Here is a 10,601-nt window from a genome sequence, read left to right on the forward strand (position 1 = left end):
TTTTTTTTTTTTTGGGTAAAACACTGAAGTTTTATGATACATTCATTTTACCAATTATTTATATCTCAGTACTGAAGAAAATTATTTAATAAGGACATAGTAAAATGTATAGAAAAGTCACAGTCTTTACTTAGAAGGGCTCAGGCCCACTCATTTGGACGAGTCCCTCTTGGATGTTTGCTCAGACATAATATGACAATGAAAGGAGTTATCTTTCAGGATTGCTGGATTAAATGTGAGTCAAAGTGTTTAACAATGTGACATAGATTGAATAATAGTTATTTTTATAAAAGAGCCTTCTTTTCTGATCCAGAAATTCAAAATCAAAAACAGATTTTAACACTTCATTATGTATTTTTCCACACGTCATATGCTTTACTCTGGTTCTAGGGCACCCAAATATAATCAGCATTTTTCTGTAAGTATTTTCTTATACTGCCAGACTAAGGTACTCACTGAATGAAATTTTTAGTTAAATATGAAGTTGTGCAATACAATTTATAAAAGTTATCTTCAAAATAATTACACTCCCATCAAAATTTACTCTTCCTACGGTCACAGATCTAAATGTCATGGGCCCCCATTAATTACCTTGTGAGAAAAAGGAACAGAAGTCGCTCACGTGATGCTGGCTGATCTCGAGTACTAAAATAGGAGTAAATCTGAAGAGCAAATAAGACGAGCCAGAAAACCATGAACAGAACGGGTACTACCAGCTGATTCCACAGGGACATCCCCAAGGCTAGAAGGCCATACACCTCCACCACCTGGAGAAAAAAACAAGACAGGGAGACATCTTGTATCATCTTCAATGGGCACTTTTAAACACTCTAAGTGTTTAAACTCCTTATGTTTTAAAAACAAGAACTGGCTTTTCCTTTATTTGCAAGATCCTTTCAGCAAATTTCTTTTAAAGTTAGTTCTACACACAGTAATCTGCTTTTAAAAATTAGTGACCTTTACATTATTATTAACATTCAATAGGGGCACATCTATAGTGATAGCTAACTGCCCTAAGAGCTCAGGGATAAGGTCAAAATAAGATCATTTTCACAACAAAATTATCTCAAGGACAGTTTGAAGCAGCGAGGTAAACACTCATGTCTAATCCAAATAATCAAGATTAGCATGAATCGGGGCTGGAGAGATGGCTCAGTGGTCTAAAGCACCTACTTGGAACAAGCTTGGCAAAGCACAGGGACCACGGTTCGATCCCCCAGCACCACATGCCAGCCAGCTGCGCCCCCTGGTGGGCTGAGCTGGCTACCCCCCCCACACACACACAATAAATAAATAAATGTTAAAAAAAATTTTTTTAAAAAGATTAGCATGAATCATACAATATTGATTAAGAGATTGGGAAGAGAGAAATGTAAAAGTAAGAATTTTTCAGGGTTTCTTCAGGAGCAATCCTAAGTAAGAGGTGGTTCAATAAAAGACACAGTTCCGGCTGTGCAGGGGAGACATTTACTGTAAAGACAATTCTTCTCCCTCTAGACAAATCAATTCTTTATGCTCCTACTGGACATTTATCAAGCAAGAGTTTTCAATTTATTTGGCTCGCTAAGCATAGTAATACTTAAGAAAAAGGTACATATTCAAAAATATCTATTATAACTCAATAACTCAACTGGTTTTCCAGTTTATAAGATAATCTCTTATAAAACAGTAGCAAGAGTTCATTCCCAGAATCTCATTCAATCTAAGATCATAACTCCAATTAAGTTTTTAGAGTCACTAAGCCAGGAGCCAGATCTTGGGCACCCAGTAGGACTCTGTCAGGCAGTCTAAAAATCCTAAAAGCAGCTGTCTGGTCTTGCTTGAATTTCTCAATGTGATACCGGGATGTTTTGATTAACTATAAAAAGATTTATAAGTATTAAGTTCAAATATGTTGATTTACAGATTAGTCTAAGTTTAAATTTTTTTCCTCAATAAAATAAATGCTTTTTCTCAGGCCTGCTTTTTCATTTTCCCAACTAGAAAATGTGTTTTTTAGCCACAGATGGTGGTACATGCCTACAATCCCAACACTGAAAAAGCTGAAGCAGAAGAATGAGAGAATCTGAGAGCAGCCTGGACGACATAGTGAGTTCAAAGTCAGGCTGGTCTACACAGTGAGACTCTGTCTCAAAAAAACAAAACAGAAAAATTTAAAATAACTTGCTAACTAGCTATAGTATATTATTACTACTAAAGGCAAACTGATTGCTGAGAGGTAAACAGTAGGTTTCCTATTTCCCATTCAAGGCATAAACCAGTAGAAAGCCTGCAAGTTTACAATTCTTGCTTATCTAATTCTTCCCAAGGAACAAATCTTACATCCTATAATTTATTTCCCACAACTATGCCTCGTGATACATGAATCATATGGCAACCAAAGGAATAAACACAACATTAAAAATGAAGACTTTGCCTTACGGTAATTAAATATTTAATATTCAAGATTCATTAAATATTATAAACAAAGCTAGATCCACAAAATAAAGTTCAACAAGGAACTTAAAGTTGTTATTCTTGCTCTGAAAATAATTATGAACAGCACTTCTGTCATGAAATATTTCTGCACTAAGGGCATGGAATGATCTCTTCTTTGAAAGATCTTCTACTGGGTGAAACTGCCTGTGATAATTAAGATGAAGAAAGAAGGTAGAATCTGGCTAAGGCCCAGAGCTTAATTATGGAATTTCTTCTGGATGATCTGTCCCTGGGCCACAGAGAACACTTCTCAGTAGTACCGGTTTGGTCAGTCAGAGAGATTCCTACGCCATAAGGTCAAATACACGGCATGAAAAGGCAGAAGAGAATAACCATGCTAACATGCTCTTTTTACACTCATGTCAGGCTCAAAGACCTAGTTTACACACTGAAGTTTAACAAACCAAATCCAAACATTTATCTCCCAAACATCTGTTGCTCATATTTGGAAGGAATCTGTCTTGGAACAAATGCTAAAAATGGGAGTAAAGGGGCTGGGGAGATGGCTCAGTGGAATAAGCGCTTCCCTGGCAAGTGAAAGGGCCTGAGTTCAATCCCCGGTTCCGGGGGAAAAAAAAAAAAAAAAAAGGGAGTAAAAAAAAAAGGGAGTAAAACTGCTGCAAGAAGCACGTCATGCTGTCAGTTCAGGCTCTTCGGTAAAATCCCTAATAATGTAACCTGCAGCTACTTTTTCAGTTTAAATAAATTTAACAACAGGAAGAAACTGTAGTCACAGGAAGACTATCAACAGAACAATCAGGATTTGACCCATAGGTATTCCATACTTCCTTCTTTTTGTCTTCATTTCAACAGCTAACACATATAGAACATCAACCACCTGGCCCTGAACTCATTTAAATCTCCCAGCAACCCAACGAAGAAAAGTACTACGTCATTATTAGCTTCACTTCACTCACGGCGGGAGAAGTGAGCATCGCGAGGTTACAAAGCTGGTGAACAGCAGCCTGCTCTCAGAGACTCGGTTCACTGTACTGCAGTGTTCTCAGCAGAACTTTGTAAGAATGAATCGTGGGTGTTCCTAATTGGGCTAAAAATACCTGCTGTTCTTAAAGTATAAAAAAGAATGTTGCCATAACGAAGACTGTGAAATTAAAAAAAAATAATAATATTTATGTGGAATGTTGAACACCTGGCTTACCTGAACCAACTCTCTATATGCAGACTTAGCCAGGTTGTAAGGTACTAAAAGATTAGACCCAAGAAAATAGAGAACTTCCAATCCAGTAAAAATCATAGCAAATTTGTTGATGATAACAATAGTTTCCAGAGGAACAAGGCAGAGTCGTGCTAGCAGAGGAAGCATGTGAGCTGAGAAGAGCCAAATCTGCTTCGTTTTCATGACACATGAGCATAAAGTACACACCACCAACTGACCTAAAAGGAGGACAGGAATGAATTAATTTTGAACACCGAGTAACCACAAAAATAAAACAAAAGTACTGTTTAGAAGGATGAACAAACAGCTACTAAAGAAGTCTAAGATTTCTTAGGTGTTTTAAATCAAATTTAAATTTCACCTGACCATAGTTTCACACATTTACTGTGAATTTCAAGTAACTAATTCTTTAGGGCTGATTTGAAAAGCAGCCCAAATCTCCACTGGTCTTCACCATCTTTCTGATGGCATGTATAAAATGAAGAAACATTTTTTTTAAATGCCTAAATGAATTTTAGAGTTATTCAGTTAAGAGTAAACACTTCAAATATAGCTCATTTTCCTAAGGTACTCAACAGTTACCTGCTCTAGACAGGGAAGGCAGAAGCAGCAGTTCTAAGAGATCCAGGTACTTGTCCAAGATCACAGTGCAACAAGATTACTTTTCTTGTGGTTTTCTATCTTTCTTCTATAAGACCATGTAAAATGCTAACTTATTCATCAAAGTTAAAATGGTTAAGTTTAAACAAATTCTTCTCAGAGAATACAAACTACAGAAAATTAGAAATACAGAGGAAAAGATCTTCAGTGTCACTACCCAAACAGCACTATGCGTACTGTATCCATTAAATGAAATATTAAGTATAAAGCTTTAACACTGTGCCAGAAACCTGGTAAGTGCTCAATAGTAACTATTCACACTACTGTTTTCAGATTTGTTCTATGCATAATATATATATATACATATGTATTATATATATTTAAATATTTGTACTCTAAAATCTTGCATAGACTGTCTTTAGATTAGATAGGAACTTCCTTTTCTAATGATCTACTCTGATGACAAAAGCCACTCTGTTCCATTTCAATAACTACTGTATGGAATTTCTTGGAGATTCTTAAACATGTTATCTTCCAGATTAAGAATCATTTAGTCCAGACTAAGCGCCTGTTCAGGCAAGCTTAAGGACCGGGTTCAATCCCAGGCACCACATGCCGCCCTAGCTGAGCCCCTGGTGCACTGAACAAGCCACCAAGACCAGATGTGGTGGTGTATGCTTGGAATCCCCGCACTGGGAGGCTGAGAACAGGAGGATCACTATGAGTACAAGCTGCGTAATGAGACCTCGTACCAATTAAAAAAAAAAAAAAAAGAATCATTTAGTCAAATCCTGTTCCTCCTTGCCAATGAAAAGCAAAATCAAATTTGGGGATTTCTGCTTGTGTTCGGTTCATGCAACTGTTAGAAAAATACAAAACTGGCAACCATTTACACATGCTGAACATATATAACAACCTATTATAAAATGTACGGTATTTTCTCCAACAAAGCACTAACTTTTGCCTTTAAAGAATATTTAAAGAATGTGAGCAATATTCTCAAGTGTACAGAAAAGAGAACTATTACAACTAAAGAAAACAAGAGAAGAGGCCACCAAAAGAGGTACTTCAGCAACATCTGGGAGGATGAGAGCAAGCGCCAGGCCGCCCGCCACTACTCCTCCCCATGTCTCACAAGTTTGGGCCAGACTGAGGCTTCTGGAGCAAGGCAGCAGGAGGTGCCCAACTGGAGGGAGGCTGCGTCGCAGGAGCTGCGCTCACCAGCGCCCAGAGCACAGCGGCCAAGCTCATCGCTGAGCTTTGCAGGCGCTGCCACCAGCCTGCCACATGAAGGAGTCTCCTCTGAAGAAGCCAGCCAGTCCAAATCAAAAGATTTACGAAGACATACCTAGGGGTACCTCCCCCAGATGAGCCTCAGGTGGTATTTCTGTTGGTAACATTCTGCTATTTGAATATTTCTGAAACATTTCTAGTTCTTGATGTTTTGGCAATTTTTCTGACATAAGGATGATGACTTTTAAAACCAATAATCAAATTTAAGATACATATTGTTTTAATATTTCAAAGTAAGAATTACCTCTGCTTAAAAATCTTCCCAAATACTTAAAATATCCTTCAAAAAACAGTAACTATGGGCTATGTATAATTTAATTATAAATATATACACTAAATGCCTACACACAAGGAAAAACAACTAAGAAAATATAACATTAAATAATGGTTGTATTTGGAAAAAGATGTTGTAATAATTATGCATTTTCTTTAAGTGAGTATGTCCCAATTTTTTATAAAGTATAAAGAATGGCTGTTCCCAACCCATACTTTTAATTCGTTAACAATACATACCTATTAAGGCTGTGGTAAACCGATTCATGGAAAGAGGCTCCAAATACATTGGTCCTTCATAGGCAGACTCCAGTTCACTCCTAACGTAGTCTCTAAAGAAGAAAAATGCTAAGAATGTATTGGATAGAAAAAAGCAGCAGTTCAACCACATCACTCTCATAAAACATGTTAGTAGCTTTTCTTTCTACAGCTAAGGAAACATTTATGAAGAACTATATAAATACGGCCTTCATCTCTGTCTTCCATATACTGGAAACACACATAATTCATTGAAACTGAATATTGCAACACAATGAAGGCTGCCTCAGCTCCACTTTGTGAGATTTTCATTCTTTCCATGTTCTTATTATTTTACACTTAGAAAAAAAGCTAGTTAAGACCTCATTTCTCAAACCTATGAATTACCTGAAAATATACATTAAACTTTTCTCTCCTTTAGCTTGCCTAAATATGTATCATCCCCAAAGTTCTTTCTTAGTTATATTTTACTAGATACAGACAAAACTAAAATCTAATGAGAAAGCCGGTCCATAACATAATAATCCTTAAATGTTATTGCTTTCAAATCTACAGGTAATCTATAATGAGCATTACAATATTCAAATAGCTTAAGTATTTATTTTCAAATACATATTAAGTACACAAAGTATTTCTTTTTAAGGAATACCTTAAAAAGTGAATAATGAAAAATAGAAACTTTTAAGTAGTAAGTGCCTTTTATATTGAGAAAATATACACAGGAGTCACACAAAGAAATTTTTATTATAAGTAAGTGATATTACTGGAAGATACTTGCTTTAAAGATCTGTTTGAAATTCGTGTTTTAAAAAATCCTCTTCAAATTGAATGCTTTATTCATTGCATTTTAAAATCATTATGTTTCAAGTATTTCTGAACTAACTCAAATTGTGTATTTACTTTTTCTATGAAATTATTTCCTGTTAGGCAATCAAGTTGAATTCCTTCAGCAAAGCATAGCAAACAAAGAATGACCCTTACATAATCAAGCAGCAAAGTACTGCCAAGAATTCTAATTTTAAAACTAAAGTTATTTTTTTAAAGAACAGGAACACTGTAGGGATGACCAACTAAGCTCTACAGGGAATCCAGCAATTCTCATCTATCACTTTCTAATGATTGCTTTTAACATGTTTCCATAATCTCTAATACAACAAAAGCCAGATTCTCAGGAATGTCTATCAGCCAGGGGCAAGTGTACCCCAAAGGGACCTTTTGCAATGTCTAGTAACATTTCTGGTTGCCAGACTGAGGGAAGGGTGCTACCAGTACCCAGTAGGATGTTATTATATGTTCTACAATACCTGGGATAATTCCCCAAAGAGTTATCTGGTCTACAATGTCAATCATATTGTGGGTGAGTAACCTGGTTTTAATGTAAGGAAACACAAATGATGTATTTGCAAACAGCACATAAATTGTGATTGTTATAGGTAACCACCAAAGTAATTATATTTTATAGTTCTAAAACAATACTAATAAAATTATGAAGTTTAAAGTATTTATGTAAACACTAATACTTACAAAGTCTTTGACATGCTATTAAAGTAATAAATACATATTTAAAAGAGACAAAACTGACCCAATACTACCTAAGCCTCTAAACACCTCAATTCTTTGTGGACCTGGAATACACTTCGCAGATGAGGTGCAGCAGAAACAAGGACCAAGCAAAACCTACAATTTAGCAGAGCCAAGGCTCCCAGGGGTTAGGGTCGGGGGAATAGAAGTAACAGCTTAAAATTGGGCTTTATTGGGGGGTAATTAAAATGTTTTGGAATTAGATAAAGGCAAAGTATTAATGAAAGTTTTATATGCTAGTAGTACTACATGCTACTTTCAACTAGTTAATTTTACATTATGTGAATTTCACCACAATTAGAAAGGTATGGGCCAGCAGGATAGCTCAGCAGACTACAGCACCTGCTTTGGCAAGCGCAGGGACCAAGGTTTGATTCCCCATCCAGCAAGCCACATAGATCCCACCCCTGGGGCACACTGAGCAAGAGACGGAGTTAGGGCGTGGTGGGGCAGTAATCCGCCAGTAATCCCAGTGCGGAGGAAGCTGAAAACAGGAAGATCACTATGAGTCCGAGCTGCGTAGTAAGACCCTGTACCAAATATATAAATTTTAAAAAATAAATAAAATAATATTCTAGGAATGCATGCTAAACTGCAGAGAGGTAAAATTATGATGAATGGTATTAGGATTTCTATGTCTAATGCATGTGCAACTTCAGGGCATTTCACTGAGCAATGAAAACTTATGGCGATTTAAACCCTCCCAACAGACAGGGTTACTCATATAATGAAAGAAAGGAAAGAAAAGGGAGGGAGGGAGGGAGGGAGGAAGGAAGGAAGGAAGGAAAAAAGTTTGGGGACATAAGAAAAGTGTAAGGTAATGAAAAAAGCCTCAATTAGAAACTTTCTTGCTATAAAGAGGCGTATAAGTTATAAAAATAAAAAACTAAAGAGCTCACTATTTCAACTAACTGATGAAAGACTTTTATGACATAATTTTTAAGCAACCTGACTGGGCAAGCTAGGAACAATCTGTATATGCTCGCCATTTAAGCTCTAAAAAGATGTTAATTCGAAAGAAATCTAATCTTTCACACAAAACAAAGTAGGGTTTGCTCCAAGTTGTCTTTCACAATATGAGCAAAGAAAAAGTACCACTCTGTATAAGAGAACCCAGAAACTAACACGTTCAAACACTTGTGTTTAAGTACATACACACCTACTACTGTACCCTCCACACCATCCTAGCAATTAATTACTCATCTAGTCAAGGTTCACTTAAACTATTTGGCATCTCCTTCCAGTTTCTTTCTGGTCTCTAGACATTTAATACTTGGATTTGACCATGTTCAAAGGAAGAAAACATGAAAACACAGATTAGTTTCACTACTGTCAATATTTAAAACTCAGTATACAATTGATAAAATTAAGGCTGGGCACGGTGAAGCATGCTTACTAATCCCAGAACTCTGGAAGCTGAGGCAGAAGAACTGCTGTTTGAGGCTAGATTGGGCTACAAAGTGACTTTGAGGCCAGCCTTCACTACATACTGAGATCTTGTCTCAAAAAAAAAAAAAAACCCCAAAACAACAACAATCGTTTTTTTTGTAGCAATAGTTCTCAACTAAAGATAATTTTTTTCTGCAAGACACAATATGTGACAATATCAAGGAACATTTTTCAATTGTCACAAGTGCTAGAACTATTGTCATATAGTGGTTAAAGACCCAGGGTGGCCTTCACAACAAAGAAAAGCAAGTCCAAAATCCTTACAGGTTGGAAACAAATTCCTTTGAATTATACAAGTTTTCATTAAACGTTGGTCCATTTTATTCCTACCAAAATAAAAAGACTAGCTATTAATAAAATTCAGATTGGCTAAATAAAGCTTTTATTTTAAAAGGACAGTTGGTTTTGAAACTACCTTAGGAAATCTGAACCAATAAACATGTGTCATGTTAAAAATATTTATTAAAAATGACATGTCATGAATAACTCAAGGGTAGCATTCATGAGAAAGTATCATACAGTGTAAATTATACTGAGGAAGAACACTAAAATATGCCAGATCCTGAAATCCATTCATTTAATACCAAAACAAACTCCCAACTTTCAAACAAGTAACTTAATGAGATAAAATATTACTGAAAAGTAAAACACTCATTAATTTTCCTTCCATTGATGACACTGCATCTCTAAGAGAAGTAAACTAATAAGAAAACCCTGGATTCAAGATAGCATCTTGATTATCCACAGCCATTTATCCACTTCAGTTTTTTCATTTGTAAATTCCAAAGTATTAAATTTCCAGAAGATGAAGGAGTGGTAAGCTGCAGAGAAAGATCTTCTCCAAGATCTGGTGTGCAGACCCTAGAATACAGCGAAGTGAGGAAGGAAGAGAAGGAGGAGGAAAGTGGCTCCAACCTGCTTCTTCCTGGTATACCAAGACTGGGACAGCCTAAGGGTCATGAACAATACTCAGGCCAGTGCCAAACAACTATAGGCTGGGCCAAGTAGGCAGCAACTTCTCATCTCCAATAAACAGAAGAGGTAGAATCATGCAGCAGACACAAAGCCCCAAAGCCAGCCACATCTGTAAGACCCCTCTGAAAAAGTCATTTCCTAACGACTCTAAATACTAACAACAACATGTAACTCAGTTGTGCTCCAAATTTTCTGATCAAGAAGATTATGGAGCCACAGAGGAATGTGACCGATGATGTATAGTGTGCCTAGGGAGAGTCACACGGAGAGAAAAAACATTCTCCCAGGCTCTCACAGAGAGCAAATTGGTCAAGCAATGTCCGAGACTCATCCTCATGGCTGACACTGACAAAGGATCTACAAAGTGCGGTACAGGGCACAGGATAAATCCTCAGAGTACTTGGCTGACCTTATCAGATACAAAAGTTACATTTCTTGGTATATAGGTCTTGCTTTATGTTGGTCTTAACCATCCAGTAGAAAAGTATAAAAACGAGGTATATAAAGTAAAGCCATA

At 36.5% G+C, this 10,601-nt stretch overlaps 1 protein-coding gene across 2 annotated transcripts in view; it reads right to left on the reverse strand.

Annotated features, from left to right (window-relative positions):
- The window catches only part of Rnf145 (ring finger protein 145), a 42,664-nt gene that overhangs the window by 13,158 nt on the left and 18,905 nt on the right, over positions 1-10,601 (reverse strand). For both annotated transcript variants that reach the window (XM_023713172.1, XM_023713173.1), the window contains exons 4-6: positions 6,062-6,153; positions 3,638-3,873; positions 592-767 (exon numbers count right to left, since the gene is read on the reverse strand). In XM_023713172.1, the coding sequence (XP_023568940.1) occupies positions 592-767; positions 3,638-3,873; positions 6,062-6,153 (504 nt within the window). The remainder of the gene's footprint in view (positions 1-591; positions 768-3,637; positions 3,874-6,061; positions 6,154-10,601) is intronic.

Source organism: Octodon degus, unplaced genomic scaffold, assembly GCF_000260255.1.
Source record: "Octodon degus isolate 3935 unplaced genomic scaffold, OctDeg1.0 scaffold00029, whole genome shotgun sequence".
Classification (NCBI taxonomy): domain Eukaryota; kingdom Metazoa; phylum Chordata; class Mammalia; order Rodentia; family Octodontidae; genus Octodon; species Octodon degus.